The sequence below is a fragment of the Eubalaena glacialis genome, chromosome 5, assembly GCF_028564815.1.
Source record: "Eubalaena glacialis isolate mEubGla1 chromosome 5, mEubGla1.1.hap2.+ XY, whole genome shotgun sequence".
In the NCBI taxonomy this organism is placed as follows: Eukaryota; Metazoa; Chordata; class Mammalia; order Artiodactyla; family Balaenidae; genus Eubalaena; species Eubalaena glacialis.
The window spans coordinates 112,128,449-112,153,422 of NC_083720.1; the positions used below are offsets into that span (position 1 = coordinate 112,128,449).

The following is a 24,974-nucleotide window of genomic DNA, read 5'->3' on the forward strand; positions in this document are numbered from 1 at the left end:
GTCACCTCTGCATCCCAAGGGTATTTCCACGGTAGCTAACAAAGTAAATACTCGTTATGTTTGCTGAAGGAGTGATATGAACATGTGAGTCACGGGAGTTAAAACTGTAAAATCAGATGTCAGAAAAAAATTAATGCTAGTTAAGTATAATGTCTATGCTCATTTAAATTAGAAGATCTAAGGCAGTAATCTGGAAAGTATTACGTATAGTTAGATGGAATGAACTTTCTTTAGAGGATGAAAAAAGAAACTAATTTACTCTCCAATAACTTCTGCTAGAAAAAACTTTAGGAGAAGAAATATATGCAACTATTTCATATTCTATTAATGAAAACCCTATACCCCATACAATGAGTTGATCAACAAAGTTAATGTCTGGTATTCTAAGAGGAAAGATTTTTGTCTCTATAAATTATGCAAACCATCATTAGAAACTGATTACAGATGTATACTGCTAAAATATTAAACAGTCCAAATGACCTGGATTCATTCATTAAAAAGTGGAGGAAACGTCACTGGGTTCATGAACAAAGTATTTCTATTGGTCCCTGAAAAGGACTTTGGTTACGTTTCACAAAACTATTAATTTTCTTTCTGCAGTATCCTTTGCTTTGGTCCCAATGAAGACACTGAGCCTATGTATACCAAGTAGGGGAAATTGTTCTCAGAAGGTCAAGGCGATTGTGAGAGCTAATTTTTTTGTGCATACTAATAGACAAAAGTGAAACACGTGCATATTAGAAGCATCATATATTTAATGTCAAAGAACTTGAATTCAAGTACAAAAATTAACACATGATTTCAACATTAAAAACCATAACACTTACTACTCAAAGAACTATACAGTGAATATCAAAAACACAAATGGAGCATAACTATAAAAACCTTAAATACATTAACAGCAAAATTATAATGTATTTCTACAACAAACAATTAACTAAAATATTTATAGTTATTTTCAAGGACCACAATGGTAGATTGCTTTTTCTTTAGTACTGCATAAAATCTGCCTCTTAATCTTTTTGCCCTTCATTTCTTTCTACATAATAGTTAGATGCTTCTGTTTATATAATTGTTCTAATCACTAATACAGATAGTGATCCTTGGTAATCAAATCTAGTGTAACCATTGTCTGCAAGTGCTTTAATACTTGAGAAACTCTATTTAGCAAAGTTATAATGAAAAACTTTAATGTAAACTTCTGGGTTCTACTGACCACTCAGGAATCAGAAGTTATTTAAAATCCCAAAAGTTTAAAAAGAACAGCAGTTTGTTATAACTTTATCAAGAGAAATCACTAAGTAACTTTTTAAACTTAGCATTTTTAAAAGTTTTACAATGGGAGGTTATTCTGAATTGTGACTGATATTTACTATGTTGAAATAAATATATAATTATCATTTTAAAACCAAATGTACAAACCCGATTCTAAAATAAAACAGTATTTTAATTTGCATGTTTTACAAGGAAACTTTCATACCCCTGTTTATAATATTTTCTTCAGAAGAATGAGGCCTGATTGGAGATATATAGCCGCTGTCCAACATGGCTGCCATTAGCAAGTGAGACTGTTGGTGACAAGGGATAGCTTGGATAAGAATAAGGCCTTGAAGTGTAAGGAAGCAGGCTGGGAGGCCCAGAAGAGAGGGTAGCACTAACAGGGGAAAGACTATTTATTGAGCTGCGACGGAAATTGTAGTCTGTAAATAAATACGTAACAATTATGCTTCACATCTTTATGGTTACAAATTTAATTCAAAGAAACAAAGCATTAAAACTATAATCACAGTTTAACATAATGTTCTAACATTCAAAATCCTGATAATCTTATATTGCTGGTAAAGACTGTTTCAGCATTCACTGCATTGCAAATCCTGATAATTTCATCAGTCAGTATTACGTAAACTTTCACTGACACAATGCTTCAGAGATCTTACTAGAATGCATTCTTGGATATCTATTAATTGTTTTGTGTCTTTATGATCACCGAAAAAGAGAACCTCTGATTTCTCTTGCTCTATCCACAAGGAAGTTCCTTTTAAATTTGGTACTGACACTAAGGGATTGTCCAAGAAGAAAAGATATAAAACAGTGAATTCATATTTGCTTCTTTTTTGAAACTGTATTAGGTATCAAACCAGCAGACATATTTACCCCTGGACTGCAAAAACTGTCTAATATTTCATTATTTAAATACTAATGTAAACATTTATACAACCCCACAAACCAATTTAACGTTAGAATCCTACTGGTACCATAAAACAGTAAAATGAATCATCTTTATAAAATAAACTTCAAGAAACCATTATCAACTTACAGTACAGAAAAATCCAAAAATTAAACCAAATTATTTCTTTAGAAACCAACATTTGAAATACTACTGTTCCACAATAAACATTCATCTTATGTATCAATAATTTCCTGCTTCATTAGTTATAATGTTTATAGATGTGTGTGAGTACTAAGACCAAATTTGTAAATCCTGTACTTTCCAAAAACTCAACTATGTTCTTTGGTGTAGAGTAAGCCAAGGGTGTGAAAATGACTATGAAGTGATTATTTATAAAAGGTATGGTGTTTCTAGGAACAGAAGAAATTAGGTCATCTAATGCACAGGTAAAGTTTTTTCTATATTTTCCTGGTGCTATAAATGAGACCTAAAAATGAATGTTAACTTAGTATTGCCATGGGACTTAATATTAAGCCAACAGGAATGAGATCAACTGCAGGAGAATAAGTTCAAGCAACATCAGAAAGGACCTAGTTAAGAAAAAAAATGGAAAAAATAAAAATCAGTTAAATATAGGTTTAATTTCTAGCACTGTAAAACTCTAATTAGAATAATTTTATAACCTTTTTATTTTTATTAATGGTACCATAAGATCAATAAAAGCAGTTTGTTCCAAGAAGACATAAATACATTCAAGGCATACAGTTCAAAATATTTTCAGTATTTTGAAACTGGATAAGGAATGACTTTGACACCATTTGCTTTTCTAATATCCAAAAGTAGGATAACTCTAGGTATTAGAGAACTTTTTTTCTTCTCTTAATGGATCCACTTTGCCTGAAGCGTTATGGCATTGAGTATAAACAAAAACCTTAGTGTTCCTGATAATTCAAATAACTGCTAAAAAAAAAAAGTTCTGATTCTCTCCTTCTAAACGTTATCACGCAAATACAATAAATTCCTTATTAAGCATGTATCTATAACTAGCTCTTTCAAATTTTAACAGTGTGGTATAGACAACATGATTTAGAAGAACAGATCTTTTAATAGTTATACTTCTGTATGTGGGGAAATGTAGTTTTCAGAGAAATCACTTTCACTTTGGGTTTATATCCATTTAAGATCTAATGCAGCCTACTCATGAAATGTGGATAAAAAAGAGATCTTCAGGAGAAGATTTCACAAAGAAGATAGACAGACAACTGGCTACTAGCAGAGTGCTTATCAGGTCTGAAAATTTGTATTTCTGATATTCCCCTGATGTAAACCTTCAATTTACAAATACCCTAATGGACTGTTTTATTCTCACATTTTTAAGGAGACTAAAGTATCATATTAAAAGTTCACTTTGATGACTTTATTCATAGAGGATAAATCAAGAAAAAAAATTTCCCCCTAATACTACAAAGATTAGGAAACGAAAAGCTTCAGATGTTTATAAGCATTTCAAAAATAATTTTTTTACAATTTAAGAATCTAAATATATTTGGGAAAACATCTGGGTGATTAGAAAATATAATACATGTCAAACTTGAGACAATAATTGTGAGATAAACCTAGATGAACCATGTTTTCCCCTAACATACAACTTATATATCACAGACAATAAAAATCAGAAAACATCACTGATTAACAAATTAACAAATGAATTAAAATTCCTAACATATACTTACTTGCCCACCCCTTCTTTTTCTTCCCAATGAACATCCTTAGCTCTTCAATCCCACTGTTTCTGCCTCAGACTGGGATATTACTCCCCTTTCCCCCTCTTCTTAAGGGAATGATACAGAGCCAATTTCAGAATTTAAGTTTTACACTGAGAATTATTCAACTGTCTTAATTAACACTTTTTAAACTGAGGTACAATTTACATACAATAAAATGCATACATCCTATGTGTTCATTTCAATGAGTTCTGATAACTGTATAAACCTATGTAACCAACACCCAAAGCAAGATATAAAACATGTCCATCTATCTAGAAGTTCCCATTATCCATTCCAGTCAAGAGCCCTTCTGTTGGAGGCAACCACTTTCTGATTTCTATCACTATAGCTTAGTTTTGACTGTTCTTGGACTTCATATAAAATGTATTCTTAAAGTATTTTTTTATGTCTTCTCTCAACATAATTTCTAAGATTCATTCATATTGTATATATCAGTAGCTTGTTCCTTTTTAATGTTCAGTAGTATTCCATTGAATGAATATACCACAATTTCTTTATCCACTCACACTCACCTGTTGATAAAGATTTGGGTTGTTTCTAAATTTTGACTATTATGGATAAAGCTGTTATGCACATTCTTATACAAGTCCTTTTGTGGATACATATTTTCATTTCTTTGGGGTAAATAACTAAGAGTAGAATTGCTGGGTGGTAGGTTAGAGATAGATACTGCCGAACAGTGTACTGTGACCATTTTTACACTCATGTCAATAAAATATGAGAGCTCCAGTTGCTCCAAACGCTCACCAACATTTGTTATTGCCAGTGTTTTTAATCATCGCTATTCCAGTGATATGAATGGTATCTCATTTTGGCTTTAATTTGGATTTTCCTTATGACTAGTAACGTGTTTAGTGACCATTTGAACATCTTCTTTAGTAAAGTATCTGCTCAAGCCTTTTTTTTTTTTTTTTTTTTTATTTATTTATTTGGCTGTGTTTGGTCTTTGTTTCTGTGCGAGGGCTTTCTCTAGTTGCGGCAAGCGGGGGCCACTCTTCATCGCGGTGCACGGGCCTCTCACTATCGTGGCCTCTCTTGTTGCGGAGCACAGGCTCCAGATGTGCAGGCTCAGTAGCTGTGGCTCACGGGCCCAGCTGCTCCGTGGCATGTGGGATCTTCCCAGACCAGGGCTCGAACCCGTGTCCCCTGCATTAGCAGGCAGATTCTCAACCACTGCGCCACCAGGGAAGCCCTGTTCAAGACTTTTGATCATTCTTATTAGTTTTGTCTTTTTACCGTTGATATCAATAAAGTTTTTGACTAATTAGATTCTCTAAATCAAAATATTAAATAGCAATAGGTTGAGTCCTCGGAAATCTCTAATTCAAACCACCTCTTTCACTGAAGAATATTACAGACAAAAGATGGTTGATTAAGTGACTGTTCCATATTCCCACAGTTAAATGGAGAAAAAAACAAATTAAAAATTAGGCTTCCCAGTTCCTAGGAAAGTATTATTTCCACTTGATCAAGCTTTTTTACTCTGGCAATCTTCTCAAAACTGGGTTGAGAGAAAGCGTTTTAAAAGGTTGTTGTGGGGCTTCTCTGGTGGCGCAGTGGTTGAGAATCTGCCTGCCAATGCAGGGGACACGGGTTCAAGCCCTGGTCTGGGAAGATCCCACATGCCGCGGAGCAACTAGGCCCGTGAGCCGCAATTACTGAGCCTGCGCGTCTGGAGCCTGTGCTCCGCAAGAAGAGAGGCCACGATAGTGAGAGGCCCGCGCACCGCGATGAAGAGTGGCCCCCACTTGCCACAACTAGAGAAAGCCCTCGCACAGAAACGAAGACCTAACACAGCCAAAAAAAAAAAAAAAAAAAAAGGTTGTTGTGTGTAGGGGGAGAGAAATAAAGTAGAGGGCGCTCTAAGCTACCTGGCTTCTGCTTGAGCCTACCCACGCCCACACTTCCCACTTCAACTCACACAGCTCTGCATTCCCTTGCTTTATGTGCTAAACTTTTATGTAACACTTCATTTGAAGAAAAGGCCCTTTTGCACAAAAACAAAAAACGTATGAGAGTAACTTGCTCTAATATAACGCTTTAATATAATTATTGGAGATAACATTTTGATCAAATCCTCTAAAATTTCACATTTATATGTTGAATGGATACATTTTTACAGAATAACTTTGACCTATATTAAGACTAGTAAATAGGCTTAACCGTAAGTGCCAATTCTAATCAAGCAGTAATCGCTAAAAGGACCCTGGATTCCAAAAGATTCTGAAGCTGTGTCTGGAATGAGCAAGAAAGTGAGTAGTAACTGTAGCGTCACATCTGACATGGGCGCAAGAGCAGAGCCTGGCAGCACCTGCTTGCCAGTCCCGCCTCTGCAGCGATTATAATTTGGTCTCCTACCTTTCTCTGTCCAGCACAAGAGACGAATACCACCAATATGTTCCTCAGTGGAAACTAAGCAATAGATATATACTGATTTACTCTCTTCTTGTTTGTCCCTTTTTTGTTTCTAATTCTCTTACACCTCTTGACCAAACGTCACAGATTCTCTAGCTGCTTTTGTTTCATATGAAGAGGGGGAAACCCTTAATAGAGACTTTAAAGTGAGTTCAGTTGAAAGTGTCTTCTCATACTAATCTTTTTCTTTTAGTTTGTTTCTGACCAGGTATTCTTTAAACTAATTTTCCATTAGAAAGTAAATTCTTCATAATTGTTTTTTTACTTTTCCTTGTTAGCTCTGAGTTCTACCTTCACACCCACCCCCTCTCTTTTTGATGCACCTTTTTAAAGTGTACAATTCAGTGGTTTTTAGTATATTCACAAAGTTGTGCAACCAAACTCCACTATCCAGAACATTTTCATCACCCTCAACAGAAACTCTGTACTTACTAGCAATCGCCCCCCATTCCCTCTCCGCCAGACCCAGCAACCACTAATTTTTCTGTTTCTATAGATTTGCCTATTCTGGATTTTTCATATAAATGGAATCATATAATTTATGTGGTCTTTTTTAACTGGCTTCTTAGCATAATGTTTTCAAGGTTCATCCATGTAGTATGTATCAGAACTTCATTCCTTTTTATAACCACTGTATGGAGATACTGCATTTTGTTTATCCATTCATTAGTCAATGGACATCCAGGTTGCTTCCACTGTTTGGCCGTTAGGAATAATGTCACTAAGGAATAATATGCACAAGATTTTGTGTGGACATATGTCTTAAATTCTCTTGAGTAAATAACTAGGAATGGAATTGCTGGGTCATATGGTAAACTCTATGTTTAACTTTCTGAGGTATTGCCAAATATTTTCCAAGGTAGCTGTACCATTTTAACACTCCCAACAGCAATGTATAAGGGTGAAGCACCTGATATTTTGACCTATGAAATACATTTCCCACCTTAATACATATTTTAAGCATTTCTTTAGATTTCTATGGGATCTTTATTAAAATTTTCGAAAAAATTTCATTTTACCATTTTACTATTTCAATTTCTAACATTCCAAGAGCTATAACTATAATAACTCAATAACCTTCTTTTACTGAACCACTGAATTTCATCTGCAAAGCAAGTTTTTGGTAACAGTATTTATTATACATACCCAGAATATAAAATACAGCTGGGTTCAGAGACAGAGATTTACAAAAATCATCTGTATTAGAATATTATTAACATTTATCATTTATTATTTTGTACTTTCTCCTAGTACAGAAGACCAAGAGCTAATTATAAGGCAGAGGAAAGAATTTTCAGAATTGGTAATTATTAAGCAACTTATAACCTACGAAATATTTAAAAATCATTAACTATAAATTTTTAAGTGATACTTTTGGCTGGAATACACTAGTATTATCAAATTTACTGGCATTCTTACTTCATTTACTTTCCCTACTTCAATTCAATTTTTAAAAAGTATTTTTATTGTCTACTTAATTTTTCCCATCAGGGACTGACAGCAAAGGGCAAAAAGTAGACGTGCAATGACCAACATTTTTTCTAAGACTAGGCCCACAGGGTAACTCAGGCCACTATTTCTGTTTTAAGATGATTTATAGGAGGGTTTGAGTATGATAATCTTAGTAACAGGTGGCTGGATAAGAAAATTATTGTCTATAACTGTTTCCTTATAAGGTTCTAATTAATTAGTTCTCTGATTTTACTAGATGATTATATTTTTCAGATTCAATTTTGGGGGAAAAATCATCTATTTCTGTTTTCAACTAAATTATTTTTTTAATTTACAACGTATTTTCCCATATAATTTTGAAAGAGTGATTTGGATTTTAAATTCCTACTCTGAAACTTTGATATTGTATAATAATCATAAACATATACTTTGTCAGATATCAGTACTTTTATTTTTGAGAAATTACAGCTGTTTCATTCTAAATTATCTCTAAAGATTATAATTTAAACCTTCAAAAACAAGGGTTTGAAATCCTAGAAAATGCGAACTAATGTCACTATAGTGACAGTAATCAGTTCAGTGGTTGCCTGGGAAAGAGAGTAGGAGGAGGAATGGATTATAGTACAGGTGATAGAAATGTTTATTTTCTTGATTATGGTGTCATTTCACAGACTTATACATAAAGCAAAACTGACCAAAGTGTACACTTTAAATATGTGCATTTTATTGTATTTCAATTATACCTCAAAAAAGTTATAAAGAAATCCCAAGTGTTTCTGTAGGTTAGTTTAAATGTTTCTCAAACTACATCCCACACAATTCAAGTACCCTGTCAAAACAAGAATCCCTTAGGCCAAAAAACATTGGGAAAATTTTAGGAAAGATGGGTTTAACAGCTAAACAAATTGCTACTACAATTATTCAGGATGCTAACATGCATTATGATTTCCAAGGGGAGTATATATAGTACATGGTTCTTCCCAAACTTGACCATAGAAACAGTTATTTCACTCAACAACTTGGCAAATCAGTTTGGGAAGAACTTTTAATAGGGATACTATATAATGGGAAAACATTAAAAACAAATCAGAAAAATTCTTAAAATACATTAAACACAGCAATTACAAACTCAAATGCCTTCAGAGGCCAAGATGTAACAAACAAAAGAACTCAAAAAGGACCAAATATAAAACAAATGTTGTCCAGCTATTTGTACTGAAATGAAACCCAGTTGCTTTCCTTTCAAAAAACTGAAGAGACCAAACAAATCATATCAAGAGCTTCCAGTTTGCTACCTTTGTATTAAGAGATTGAATTATGTCAAATTCCTTTTAATGCTAGTTTCTATACCATTTTGGAAAGAGAGGAATAAAAGAGCAGCCTATGAGAGGGAAAATTATGATCCAAGCTATAGCAAACTAGGATTGTAACCTACTCAAGAACACATGGATTACTACCCAGGGAACTACAACATTCTTTTTGCCTCTACATGTAAAAAGGAGTTTGGATAGTAATAATCTTTACTCAAACTATAAACTACCTTTAGCTTCCTACTAAAACTTATCCTTCTCAGTACCATGTAGGAAAAACTAAACAGTGAATCCTAATAAACATAACTTTTATTCTAAATTGTATCAATAATAATTTTGGTTTAGTAAGTTTGAAAAAACTAGAGTTTCACTTTCAAATAAGTTTGAGAAATTCTGGGTAACCTACTTTATAATACACTCATTCCAACTACATCTACCTTAATACTGTTTGCCATCCTGGTGGTTCACAATGTACACACTAGCATGCTAAAAGTTTTCAGAAGACCTGAAATATAGAAGTCAGTTTAACTTTTTAAAACTTTGCTTAATGCATCTATAATTAACAAAGCTATAATAATTAAAAATTTTCACAAGGTTTCATTGAACAATTTTAAATATTTCTTCTTAAAACCATAAGAATAATAATTTATAACTGGCTTTCTGGAAATTAAATACATCACTTAATATTCCTAAGAGATTTTTTCTTACCTGTTTATTTTCTCCAAATTCTTCTACATAGGTCCAGGCTGAAGAGATTGTGTTCCCTGTCTGTAAGCAGTGAAGACAGAAAAGAATTGAGTCTTTAGATTGTTGTTACCCCTTATCTTGGAAGTGCATGGAATCCTTGATAACTTTAGGTAAAAACTATTTGATCAGTAGATATGAAAATAAATTTAGAGGAAAAGAAAAAAGTGATAGTTATTTCTGAAGTTCTGCAAAGATGAACAAAGAGAACAGTATTTTGATTTTGGAATGAAAATTATGAGTTAATACATTAACAGAAAAAACATATCTTTCTATACAAATTAAGTCCTTATTAGTTGGTTTTTCCAAGAAGTACTACTCTACCAATAAAATAAGAAAAGGATTTTAAAAACAGCTGAGATTGCCCAATTTTTGATAAGCAGATAGCCAAAGAATCTAAGTGAATTTGAAAAATATCAATATCCTTTCTTTCCACCTTAAAAAGAAATAAATGGTCAAAATAATACAAACCATAAAAAATATTTGGCTTATTAACAGCTAAACTTTAGAAGCCTAGTTTAGCCATATATAGTACAACTCTGGACATCCATCCATTTTGGTGGATCTCTCTTCATAGGAATGTATATCCAAAGCTATGCTAAGAAACTGCATTAGAGTATGAACAAATGAAAAATGTTTGATGATCCACATAAAACTACAGATTTTTAAATACCCATCTTGAAGATAACTCAGCAGAAAAAATAGTCACAATATTTTCTGATTTTTACATAACGAAATAGGTAATTTAATCAACCCCCCCAGTGAGAACTAGAACACCTAGACAATTATTAAAAGCAAAACTACCTACATGAAAGCACTGAGAATGGCCAAGACTGAAGAACTGTGGGACTGTGATCTTAGGCAAGAAACCCAAAGAGGTGTGCACATCTTCTGGAGGTGTGTTTTGCCTAGGAGGATTGGCCAATTCTAAAGAATCTGAAAGGCTAGGGAAGATGGCAAGAGACAGACAAATTTCTGAGGATAAGAGGACAAAAACTGGAACTGAGGAGCTACTGATGAGGCAAGTCTGGAACCGTGAATAAAACTGAACCAGAAGTAGACCAACTTTAATGATGACTAAATTCAAATCTTCTCAACCCCTGCCTGGATTAAGACAATCTGGGATTGCCAGTCCTTTGGTCACCTTTCTGAAGCAAAAATACATCCTCTCTGAATAAAGTTAACAGCATGTTCGCTTTCAAATTATCTCCACAATTTTTCATATACAATATCTGGAATTCAATCGAAAAGAACCAATCAAATAAAGAGATAAAACAATGTGACCTAAAAGCACAAGAAACAAAAGTCAACAGTAACAGATCTACAGGAAATGTAGATAAAGTTTTCAGAACTAGATATTAAAATAATTATGACTAATATACTCAAGGAAATAAAAAACAAACCTGAAAATTTTGGAGGGAAAGTGAAAATCATAAAAAAAAGTCAAATGAAATTTTAGAACTGAGAAATAAATTCAAATAATGGTTTTGTCATGTTAGACACAGATGAAAAAAAGAATTCATGAACCAAAAGATAGGTCTGAGGAAAATATGCAAACTAAACATACAAAAGAATGGAAAAGAACAGAAAGAACATAGTAGATAAACGGGATACAGTAAAATGGTCTAAGAAATGTATAACTGGAGTACCATATAGAAAGGATAGACAAAATGGGACAAAAGCAATATATGAAAACAGAATCACTTAGAACTTTCTAAAACAAGTGAAAAACACTGATCCACAGATTTTAGAAGTGGTCAAAGTCCCAATTAAGATAAAAACTAAGAAAACTACACGTAAGTCTATCACAGTAACACTTGTGAAAATCACAAGAGAAAATATTAAAAGTAGCTGGGGGGTGGGGAGGTTTACAATAAAGGAGTAATAAGCAAATTATAGCTGACTTCTCAACAGAAACAACAGAAGCCAGAAGACAGTGAGTGGAATTAAGAACCTCAAAGAATTAAAGGAAAGTAACTGCTGATCTAGTAAAAATACCCTTTCAAAAGGCAGGTGAATTAAAGACATATTCAGGCAAACAAAACTGAGGTAACCTGTCATAGGTGTATTCATACCAAAGAAAACACAAATGAATGTTCTTTGAGCAGAATAAAGAAATAATCATAGTTGACGCATAGGAGGAAATAAAGAGCAAAGGAAATGATATATAAATGGTAAATGAATACTAATCTATACTAACTAAAAATTATAATTAGGTATGTGGGGAGTTAAAACATATAAGTTAAAGACATACAGAAATATCAAGACACTACACAAAACTGGAAGAGAAAATTTAAAAAGTTAGAGTGTACTAAGGTCCTTGCATTGTCTGGAATGGAATAAAAGCACTAATTAATATTAGATTTCAGTGAGTTAAGAATACATGTTGGAGTCTACAGGGTAATAACTAAAAGGATAATAAAGACTCTATGACTAATACAGCTAAAAGAAGAAGAGAGAAAAGGGCAAATAAATAATCCATCAAAAGAAGGCAAGAAAGGAGAAAAGGGAAATAGAATAGGGACACAGAACAAGGAATAGAAAGCAAATGGCAAGACAACAGACTTAATTCTCTGCATTTCAATAAGTATATTCAGTTCAAGCTGAGCAAACTCAAAACACAGACTTTCAACAAAAACAAACTTCAGCAACAACAACAAAACCTAACCATATATTGGGCTCATCTTAAGACTAAGATACAGGGAAAGTAAAAGTTAAAATATAGAAAAATATATGCATGCAACCCTAATCAAAAGAAAGCTTGTAAGTCTATGTTAATATCAGAAAAAGTATTCTTTAAGGCAGGAATGCATGATAGAGACAGAATGACACAGTACAATAATAAAAGGTACACTTCACCAGAAAAATATAACAATTCTAGATTTCTATGCACCTAATACACAACCTCAAAATATAAAAAGCAAAAACTGACAGAACCAAAAGGAGGAAAAGATAAATTTGTAGTCATAGTAGGTGATTTTCATGACCCTCTCATAGTAATAGAATAAACATGCCAAAAAAACATGAAAGATAAAGAAATTTACATACAATTAGTAAACTTGGCCTAATTTATATTACGAGTTGAACTGTGTGCCCAAAAAGATATATTGAAGTCCTAACCCCTAGTACCTCAGAATGTGACCTTATTTGGAAATAGGGTAACTGCAAATGTAATTAGTTAAGATGAGGTCATACTGGAGTAGGGTGGACCCTAAATCTACTATGATTGATATCCTTATAGGAATAGAGAAACACAGAGCGGAGAATGCCACGTAAAGACACAGAGACACACAGGGAGAAGATAACCATATCCAACACAGGCAGAGATTGGAGTAATGCATCTATAAGCCAATGAACTAAAGGGCTACTGGCAAACACTAGAAGCTAAAAGTGTCAAGGAAATTCTCCCCTACCAGTTTCAGAGGGAACATGGCCCCATCAACACCTTGATTTCTGATTTCTAGCCTCCAGAACTGTGGGAGAATAAATTTCTGCTGCTGAAGCCATCCAGATTGTGGTACTTTGCCACAGCAACCCTAGCAAACTAATACACAGCAATTAACAACTGGAAACACATCCTTTTTAAGCAGGCATGAAATATTTACTTTAATTGGTCATTAAAAAACAAAAGACAAAGGACTGAAATGATACATAATATACTTTCCAATCATAGTAAAATAAAAAAATATAACTACAAAAATCTTCATATGTTTAGAAATTTATACTCGTGAAAAGAAATCAAAATATTTTCAAAAAGATGATGATAAAAATAAAGTACATCAAAACATATGTGATGCAGCTATAACCATACTTAAGAGGTCAATTTGTAGCCTGGAAATGCATACAATGTAATAAAAGAAAGGCTGAAAACTCTAAACTAAGATGGCTTCTTAAATGATATTCCACATATCCAAAAAATATACAACACCAATCTTAAACAAACTCTCCCATAGAATGGTAAAAGAGAAAAAACTTCCTAATGTTTCTATGAGGAAAAGTATGGGCCAATCTTATGAATGAACATAGACATAAAATGCTAAAGAAAGTATCAAAAATCAAATTCATCAATAGTACATAAAAAGGATAATGTACCATGACCAAACTGGGTTTATTTCAGAAATGCAAGACTGATGTCACATTCAAACATCAATCAATGCAATTCACCACATTAGAATAGACAAAATGATATAATTATCTAAATAGATACAGAAAAAATTCATCACCCATTTGTGATAAAACCTCTTAACAAACTAGGAAGGGACTCGAAGGGACTATTCTTACTGTGATAAAGGGCTTCTATAATAAAAACCACAGCAAACATCATACCTTAATGGAAAAATATTGAAAGTATACAAGCATGCCTTCTATCATTATTTGTATTCAAGACTGGACAAGTGGTTCTAGCCAGTGCAATAAGGCAAGAGAAAAAAGAAAAGTATAAGGATAGAAAGGAAGAAAAAATTTCTCATTATTTGCAATTGACATGACTGTGTATGTAGAAAAATTTTAAATAATGTAGAGCCAAAACAAACCATTATACTCAAATGTTTTATTCAATACATAAAAAATAAATTGTATTTATATAATCAGAAACAATCAGAAATAGAAAAGGCACCTTTTACAATGGCATTGCAAAACATTAAATACCTAGGAATAAATCTAATAAAAAATGTAGGAGATTTTTACACAAATATTTACAAGCTACTGAATGTTTAGAGAAATTAAAGAAAGTCTAAATAAATGGATAGATCTATAATTTTCATGGATCAGAAGGCCCAATACTATAAAAATGTCATTTCTTCACAAATTGAGCCACAGGTTCAATTCAATTCCAATCAAATTCTCAGTAGGATTTTTTTGGTAAAAATTTACAATCTGATTCTAAAATTCATGTGGAAGTATAAGGGCTGTGATGAGTCAAGATAATTATGGAGAAAAAAGTTGGGAAGATATTCTCTACCAAATATTAAGATTTTCATAATTAACACACTGTAATAAAATCGATCAATGGAAGAGAATACAGAATGTATAGTAAGACTTATATATATGTATGTGTATATAGGTATGTGTATGTGTGTACACACACATACATACAGTATATACTTCACAACCTCACTAATTTGAAAGATAAAAAAAGTTTCCAGAAGATAATACAGGAGACGACTTTATCACTTCAAGGTAAGCGAAGATTTCTTAAGCAGGGTACAAACAGTACTAACTTTAAAGACTGATAAATTGAACCACACTAAAATTAACAACTTCTGTTTTTTTCAAAGAGTATCATGAAGAGAGTAAAAGGTAAGCCACAAGTGGAAGAAGGTATCTGTTAAAGTATATCTCCAACAAAGGGCTTGTATCTTAAGTAATAAAGAAAAAAACCAGATGACCCAATACAATAAAGGGACAAGAGACTTAAATCAAGAGACACTTCATCAAGAGGATATCTTAATGCCCTATAACCCTATTAAAAGATGCTCACTATCATTACTAAATAGTGATATAGAAGTTATTATCTCAACGAGACAGCAATATATACTAACCAGAATATTCAATATTAAAAGACTGATAATACCCAAGGTATTGGCAGGGATATGTATGCAACAACTGAAACCCATGTGCTGCTAATAAAGTGTAAATTGGTATAATCACTTTGGAAAACTGTTTGGCATTATCTACTCAAGTTTTAAAAATATGACCTACCACTTTCACTCTTATGTATTCAACAGAAATACATGCAAAAATACCATGTGCAAGAATCTTCACAGCATCATTATCTCAAACAGCCCAAACTGAAAGTACTCAAATTTCTAACAACAGAAATAGCAAATAAGTTCTATGATTTCGATTGAATCCTTACATCGATAAGAGTGAATGAACAGTACTGCTACATGCAACAACATGGGCCAATCTCATAAACATAATGCCAAATAAGCCAGACAAAAGTTTACAAAATTTTGTACAAATTTCAAAAACAGAAGTAGTCAGAAGACTGGTTTCCTTGGGAACAGAGAGAGTAATATCTGAGCGGGGGTACAAAGGAGGCTTCTAGGGTATTGATATTTTATGTCTTCACCTAGTGGTTACACTGATGTGGTCCCTCTGTGGCAATTCACAAAGCTTTCAGTTATGAATTGTGCACTTTTCTGTTTGTATGTAATGTAGTAAGTTATAAAAAAGAGGAATTAGAACATACACATAAATGAGAAGTTGATCATTTATAATTATAAAAAATTAAACCACTTAATAAAGTTACTATCAATACAGAATAACATATAAAAGAAAAATGATTCAAAGTAATTTTAAAAAACTATAATGGTGATTTTCAGTAGAGATGCTAAATGGAATTACTATTAATATGGAACAAGTCTTCCTTCCAAAATGCCTTCACAGACTACCACCTGGACCTGGAGTTTTAAGAATTAGTTTTCTGTTAATCTTTAAGTTGAATGAAATCAAGTTCAACAGGAAAAAAATGCTGGGATTTCAATTACTGATATAGGACAATTACATTTCTGTTAATAAATACACAGAAGAGATGGTGAAAACCTATCAGCAGAACCTCAATTTAATATCAAACACAAGGTTACTACTGGTGCTTTAGTCCAGTTTAATTTGCCATTTATTAGTGTCGTTCCTTTAAAAAAAAGACTGATATATTCCGATAAATTATTTTGAATGAGATTATTCAGTAATCAAGGCACAGAAAGGGGCCAGGAAAAGAAAAGGTATATTGAAAGTCAAGAATAAGAACAGGATACATTAAACTTCAAAGGTCAGAGACGGGATCTTGTTTTCTGAAAACTGAAATCATTGGATATGTTATTTTACTCTTCTGCTATGTAGGAATAAGAGTCAAAAGAAAGATAAACTACGTATAATTTCCACTAATTAGGATTCTAATTTTCATTATACTCATGAAGACATGACACTGTAGAACTATGACTTGTTCTATAAAGATGTGATGAAAAGTTTTAAAAGTCACTTAAGGGCTTCCCTGGTGGCGCAGTGGTTAAGAATCCGCCTGCCAGTGCAGGGGACACGGGTTCGAGCCCTGGTCCAGGAAGATCCCACACGCCGCGGAGCAACTAAGCCCATGTGCCACAACTACTGAGCCTGCACTCTAGAGCCCACAAGCCGCAACTACTGAGCTCACGTGCCACAACTACTGAAGCCTGTGCGCCTAAAGCCCGTGCTCCGCAACAAGAGAAGCCACGACAATGAGAAGCCGGCGCACAGCAACAAAAACCCAACACAGCCATAAAATAAATAAAATAAATAAATAAATAAATTTATTTTAAAAAGTCACTTAAAACTAAATGTTACAAGTATATTCTGTATCTTTGAAGATTTTACTGGTTTCAGTTTGAAGATTTCCATATACATTTTATAGTAAATGGTATGAAGATGAAAAGCTGTTTTTCAGACTCTCGGATGTGTCATACTGCTATTTCTTCTTCTGAAAATAGAAAATGACTAAATGCACAGGATTCCAGTATATTCCAAATAAGACTGCTATATTAGCATCCTGAATTTTCAGGGCTTTTCCTGCCTTTAGGAAACTAAACTGAAACAACTCCATCTCCTAGGTCTATACCTGCGTAGAAGAATGAAGAAATGCAATGCTAATATAAACTAAGTTTAGAAATAATACACAATAAGCTATTGCCAATTATTTTCCACTTGTGAAGTCCTAACAAATGGCACTAAATAGAACTGTGGATTACATAATGAACTTAGGAAGCTATCATAATGTTCATTAAAATAATAATAATATTGTACATAATACAATCCATTATATTCTATACTACATTTTGTTGACAGAGATAAAAACATGAAGTTTTTCTCAGATAGTTTAAAAGCAACTACTACAACCATACTCTCCTGTTCTTCCAATATCCAAATTTCATTCATATATATACATACACACACACACACAATACATATCTACATATTCAATATGTTCATAACATATAACATATTCAAAATAACCCACGACTCAGTCTATATTTCAAAGGTTTCACTATTTTAAAACTTTATCAGCCTTTTAAAAATTATTTACTGTTCATTTCTACTTCAGTGAGATATAAATATATATCATCCTGTTAAGCACCATTCATAATTTGATTGTGTGTCTGCACCTACCAACTCTATATCTCAGATATTTCTTTTTTAATCCTTTCTTCTTTCTGCTCAAAGCACAGCCAAACTTAATCTTTCCTCAGAATTTTATCTTTTAATCTTACAGAATGTAGATCACTTTCAATTATTTGAAAAGCACCACATGCTGAGTATTAAAGGAGGAGATAGTACTGACCTATAATAAATGAAGGACATAATAACAACAATTTAAAAAAATATATGTACAAAGTCCCCTGGCTTTATAATCCTAATGGATCAAAACTTTATAATAGTAAATAAACAGTAATATAAAAATTACTAAACTGTTGAGTAATATTATAAAGAACAAATCATTCTCAGTTACAATGTCCAAGAAAAGCTTTGTATAACAGATAAAGTAGATAAAAGTAGAATAATATTCCAAGCAGAGTAAGCAGCACTAGGAAAAGCTTGGAAACACCAATGAGCATGGCAAGTTCAGATAATCAAAGCAAGAGGTATTATCTATGGTTAGGTAAGATGGGGCCAAACAACAGAGCATCCTGAACAGGAGAATGTGGAGTTGAGAGGACTTTATTACATTACAATAGCAAGCCACTGTAGGTTCCTGAGCAAGGAAATAACGATGAAAAAGAATAATCAGACATAACTGGAGTGATAAATTATGTAGCTGAATTACAAAATGAGACGTTTGGAGTATAATCAAAAAGCAAAATGAGAATACCAAGCAACAAGAGACCATGAAATAGATGTAAACAAACTTTGCCTATTTGAAATTCTGTCTTAGCATCTGATGGAGGAAAAAGACACATATCTTCTGCCACCCTGACACATATACCATCAGCTGGCAATGCTAATCCTAGAGTAAACTTAAAAATTTCAAAGCTACAATGTAAACAAGATATGTTTGCAAGGTCTTTGTAGCTCAGAATGATTCTTCCAGGATTCAGACAGATGTCCTAGGTCCACACTACCTGGAGTGGTCCGGTATATGGGCTTGTTGGCCTAGTGGAGATAAAACTGTCTCTGAAAAGGAGATAAAGTATGAAACAAAAGCCCATTACACTATATTTTAAGTTTTAGAAGAATAACTTGCCAATAATATTCCACAAGTTCACAGTCTGTTATCAAATGTTTAACACTAGCCAAGGTCAGTTTTTCACTGGGATCATGTGAAGTTAACAAAGAATAGCAGTTAAGAGCACAGCCTCTTAGCCAACTGGGGGATCCTGGGCAAATTATTCAATCTACTGAAGCCTTGGTTTCTTCATTTGTTAGAAAAAAGAAAGTGAAGACATTAAAATAATATCTATAGTACCTCAAAGAATTGACAGAATAATGTAGTATCATGTAAAGGCATTTAGCACAGTACCTAACATACAGTAAGTGCTCAAAGAATCTTAACTATTATTATTACTAATAAAATTCATTATTATAAATAATTGGAAAAATCTGTTGTCTTGGATTTGTTTTCTGAACAAGTATTATTCTTCGATACTTATATAGCATATTTTAATATAAAAGGTACTGCTGTAGGCCCTTTACAATTTTAACTCATTTAATATATATAATTACCCTATGAGATAAATACTGTTAACATTCAGATGAGGAAACTGAAGTACTGACAGGTTAAAGTAACTTTTCCAAGTAGGTAATGAAGCTGGAATGTGAATCCAGGAAATCTGGCTCTGAATGCCATGCTCTTTTATTCAATGTGGCCTGTACACTATACTAAATTTAAAGTACTGAACTTCCTTTTGCTGTAATTCTTTCTAAAATGCAATGTACTATTTCCTGACCCTCTCATCTCAGATTAGGTCAGGTCATGCAATTATATTTTCTCATAACACCCCATACTTCTTTAGAGTGTTTATCAGAACTGTAACTGAATAACTGTCTCCTTCAATACAATGTAAACTCTATGAAGGCAGCAACTGTGTCTGATTCACTACAGTGATCCTCAGGACTTCATATAAAGCACAGTGTTCAATACATATTTGTTGCATGAACATATATACTAACAAGGATTAACCATCAGCCAGCTAATAAACTGAAAATGAAAATAATTAAGCCTACAGGACTGAATAATAACAAAAAGATTATTCATATGATAAGAATAAGGATTCTAAAAATAAACTTTCTAAAATCAAAGTGTGCAAAAGGGCAAATTTTTCAGAGGGCATCAAAATAGCAAGGCTAATACACTCCATGTGGTGTTAAAGACGATAATTCTGAGTTAAAATAGTCTAGTAAAGAATCTTGCTTTGCCTCCATACATTTACTTAAGAATGTAAACAGGTTTAAGAGGCGCAAACTACTAGGTATAAAACAAATAAGTTTAAAAAAGTGTAATGCATAGCACAGGGAATATAGCAGCATCTTCTAACAGTTTAGCATGGAGTATAATCTATAAAAATATCAAATTACTATGCTGTACACCTGAAACTAATATTGTAAGTCAACTATACTTCAATTAAAAAATTAAAATTTTAAAATAAATGTTAAAAAAGTAAAGGTTTTTTTCCTTTTGTACAGAGCTTTTAGTAGTTTAAAAGCTTACATGGTTCTGCATTATATTCAATCATAATCTACCTCCCTGAAACTTTCCTCTATTAGACTTAATTCCAACCCCTGGAGCTTCATATTGAAGTCTCTCTTCTATGTGACAGCTCTTCAAGCATTTGAAGACAGCAATCATATTCCCCCTGTAAATACTGCATTAATTAATTAATATTAATTAATTTTTACAGACTAAACAGACCTACATACTTCAGTTGTTCACTGTCCCAACTTCTTATTACAGAGTTTCTAAGTCTTCCTTAGTTGTCAATGTTTAGTGAAATGCTGGTGCCCAAAAGCAAACAAAACATTCCAGATATAGGCTGAGCAGAATAAAATTATTTGGTCTGAATACTACATAACTTTCCAATTTTGCCTTGAGTTACAGTTGACCCTTGAACAATGCAGAGGTTGGGTGCTGAGCCTCTGAGCAGTTGAAAATTCGCATATAACTTACAGTCAGCCCTCCGCACCTGCAGTTTCAACCAACCTTGGATCTCGTAGTACTGTAGCATTTACTACTGAAAAAACTCCACATATTAGTAGACCAGCACAATTTAAACCCATATTGTTTCCAGGGTATGTATGTTAATCTGACAATCTCTAGAGTAGAATGACTCTCATTCTGGTTTTGACAAAATAATTCAGGTTTTTACTATTGGTTGGTTGGCTGACTTTCATTCTTTGTCACCTTATTTATTTTATTATAAAAGTATGTTATACAAACAGAGGAATGTATAAAATATAGATGTACAGTAACATAATTTTAAAAATAAAAACATGCACACACCACTCAGGTGTAGAAACAGAAGATTATCAATACCTTAGAAGTCTCTCTTGTATCCTTTCCAACTTCTCCTTTTAGTCCTTAAAGTAATCATGATCCTAATTTTTAAGTGTTAACCATTCTCTTGCTTTCCTTTATAGTTTTGTCATATATTCCTTCATCCCTAAACAATATATTGTTTAGTTTTGCTTGGCTTTATTTTCCTACTCATAATTTCCCATTGCCTCAATTCCTTCAATGTAAGATTTGAATCTTTTCGTATTTTACTTATTTTTAATAAGCCACCTCATATCTTTCAGGGAGTGAAGCAGGGACTACAGTGGATAGCCCATCACAAGTAAAAACAAAAAGATAAAGGTAAGATTAATATTTTGCTTAGGTCAGCCTGCCCCATCAATATGAGACAATGCTATCTCTCCCCAAAAAGAAACTGAGCTGAGGGGAAGTTGAACATCTTTCAATCTTACTCCTAACCTGGATTTTATAATAGGCCTTTAGAATGTATGTAAGTTCCCTGAATTAATGAACTACATATTTAAAGATCACCCCAGGATAAATATAATTAAATAAATGAGGCAATGACATTTGAATTATTTAGTTTCAATTTATTTATACCTCATATCTAAACATAAATATTTGTTAGTTGACTATAGAAATTTTTCTTCTCATATAAAAACTTTAAAAATAGAACATCAGACTAAAAGAACTGAAAATAAAAATCATTACTGCCTAAAAATTCAGATAAAATCTCAAGGTAATGAAATTTGCCTTATTTACCAATTTAAATCAAAGACTGGCTGACATCAATCTACTTGCCAAAGCCTAAGACGATTGATGGAAAAAGGCTGTTCATCCTCCTTCCCAAGTCATGTTCAGTAACATGCCACTCCCTGCTTGTGGCATAAACCACAATAAATAAAAATAAATAAGCAAGTAAATAAATAAAAATGCAAATATTTTTAAAAATCAGGAAAAGTGAGGTTTAAAAAAGACACTGGTGCATAAATGAGAAATAGATGATTGTAAAAAAGAGCAGATATCCTAGAGAGTCACAGATATCCTAGACGCATTTCAATACAAGTACTTAAAAATCTTAAGTCAGTAAATCATAGACTTAAGAAATAAAGAAGGAAAACAATCACAGCTATCTCATCATATTTGTAAATCCCCCTCAGAAACCAAAAGAGTGCTTTCACAGGGTAAGTAATCCTATCTTTGCTCAGTACCTCCTCTTTCCCTCTAGTTCTTAAGAGAAAAGAAATTAACTTTCCAATGCTTTGATATCTTCATTATTTCTATACTTGATATATCTAAATTTTACACCTAGGAATCCCTCAAGGAAACTTGATTTGTGATCTCTCAAAGAAATATATGTAGACACTTAATACACACAAGTGAGGCATTTAAATGAGTAAACATTTCTCTGTTTGAATTATTTTGCTTTTGGTAAAAATTATAACTTTATAGTGCAGAATACAATTTTAAACCTGTTTTTCAAAGAATCATAATGGCTCACTTGGAACCTTTTAAATTCTGTGCCCCAAATTATCCAATACAGGTATCCCCCACTTTTCAAAAGTTCACTTTACACCATACATTAGTATCTGTTTTTGCTAACCAAAAGAAATCCAAAGAGGATTTTCCCTTCTATGAAAAAAGGTAAAAAGCAAAAATAGCGTTCAGGGTTTGTTTTGTAGCAATTTCGTTATAAAGGCAGCATGCAGCCTGAACATCCAGACTGGCATGGCCAAGATCCTTCCCCCAGAACTACATCAGTGCCTCAGCATCAAGCCATCATAGCTTTGAACTGTGTCTGTGAGCATTTGTGCTTAACCTTGATTTATTTTGTCCATCTGTTAGCAAGATGTGTCCTAAGGTAACTGCTTCTTCGCTTTATGCCATTTCAGCCTACAAAAGATTTCACAGGAATGCTCTAACTTGGATAGTGGGGGGAAATTGTACTTTCACAAATCTATAACTACATATTTGGTCACCTTTGGACCAAAAATTGACATAGCAGCAGAAGAAAAAAAAGCCATAGACACATATGGCACATCTGCTGTAAATCTGTTTACCCCCTAATCTGGCCAGTAAACAAGCAGACTGGAACATGTATGCTGAAACAAAGTTAACAAGAAAAAAATTAATTTCATGGGCTTGTAGTCTTACAACAATCCACCTATAAAACAGGATTACAAAAAAAAAGCGTGAAGTATCTCTAGAAATAACATCCTTAGAAAATATAATGAAAGGAAATCAAATATGCAAAAGAAAAAGTGAAGGTCAACGTAACTACTGTATAAAAGAAGCTGGAGTTGTACATCCTAGTTTACAATGTTTATTTATTCACGTTTAATTCTTGATTAATCTGTGTATAAAAATCAAGCTAGGGCTTCCCTGGTGGCGCAGTGGTTGAGAATCTGCCTGCCAATGCAGGGGACACGGGTTCGAGCTCTGGTCTGGGAAGATCCCACGTGCCGCGGAGCAACTAGGCCCGTGAGCCACAATTACTGAGCCTGCGCGCATCTGGAGCCTGTGCTCGGCAACAAGAGAGGCCGCGATGGTGAGAGGCCCACGCATCGCGATGAAGAGTGGCCCCCACTTGCCACAACTGGAGAAAGCCCTCGCACAGAAACGAAGACCCAACACAGCCATAAATAAATAAATAAAAATTAAAAAAAAAAAAAAGCACTCCCTTCTTCAAAACTATCAGTTAAAAAAAAAAATCAAGCTATACTGTTTAAACATGTAAGAAATGAGGGAGTTCAGAATATACTCATCAAATTATCAGGCAATACAATTACAACAGACATGTTTTCTAATGACTGCATTCCTATATGCTTTTTAACATAAAGTTATAAATAGTAGAAATCATTATCAGGGTGGTATGTAAGATTATATTTATTAAAAGCAATGCAGGAAGGTATACAGCTAGCCAAATAAATCATTTTCTTAAAATATTAATTATTATATACATATAAAAATCAATATACAGGCCATTTTTACAGCTCAAACGTCACTTGCTGTAAGGAATGGCCCACATGTAACTAATAGATCTTTAACCAAATATTACAAATTTAAGGGCAAGAAAATCCAAGTTGTTATTAACATTTTGGCAATTTAGAGATTCTAATTAGAGTTTTTTTATTTTGTTTGCTTTTGTTTTGAATCTCCAGAGGGACGTGCACTCCTCTTAGAGGTAACGCACTACCAGATCTTAGATAGAGGATGTATCCTTCTAGGATAGAGGATGAATTGCTCTAGGATAGATAATATATCTGAAATTAACTAATAAAAGTAGATACTATATTTAATCTTAACCGAAAGGCCTGGAAGCAACTCACATTGAATAATCTTAAAATGGTTAAAAGCACATGATCACTTGAATAAATTCATCACAGTAAAACCATTTTTCCAAAACATTTTCTGTCTCCATTCACTAGTCCATTCATTCTATAGCACAAGCAATTACTGTCTACTAAATATTAAACAGGAAACAGACATAAAGACACGATAGTGCAACCTCTACATAGATTTTCACTATTCTAAACCCCCCAAAATAAGTAAGCCTTAGAGGAGAGAAAAATCAATACAACATTGAAATTCCTTTATAAAGCCACACTGAAAAATAT

The 24,974-nt window shown here is 33.1% G+C and overlaps 1 protein-coding gene across 2 annotated transcripts in view; it reads right to left on the reverse strand.

Annotated features, from left to right (window-relative positions):
* Window positions 1-1,500: 1,500 nt before the first annotated feature.
* The window catches only part of RBM46 (RNA binding motif protein 46), a 32,726-nt gene continuing 9,252 nt past the window's right edge, over window positions 1,501-24,974 (reverse strand). Inside the window, exon 4 of one of the 2 annotated variants that reach the window (XM_061191582.1) lies at window positions 1,501-1,700. In XM_061191582.1, coding sequence (XP_061047565.1) covers window positions 1,501-1,700 — 200 coding nt within the window. Of the gene's footprint in view, window positions 1,701-9,846; window positions 9,903-24,974 lie in introns of those variants that run through there. The other variant, XM_061191583.1, reaches the window with a different exon arrangement.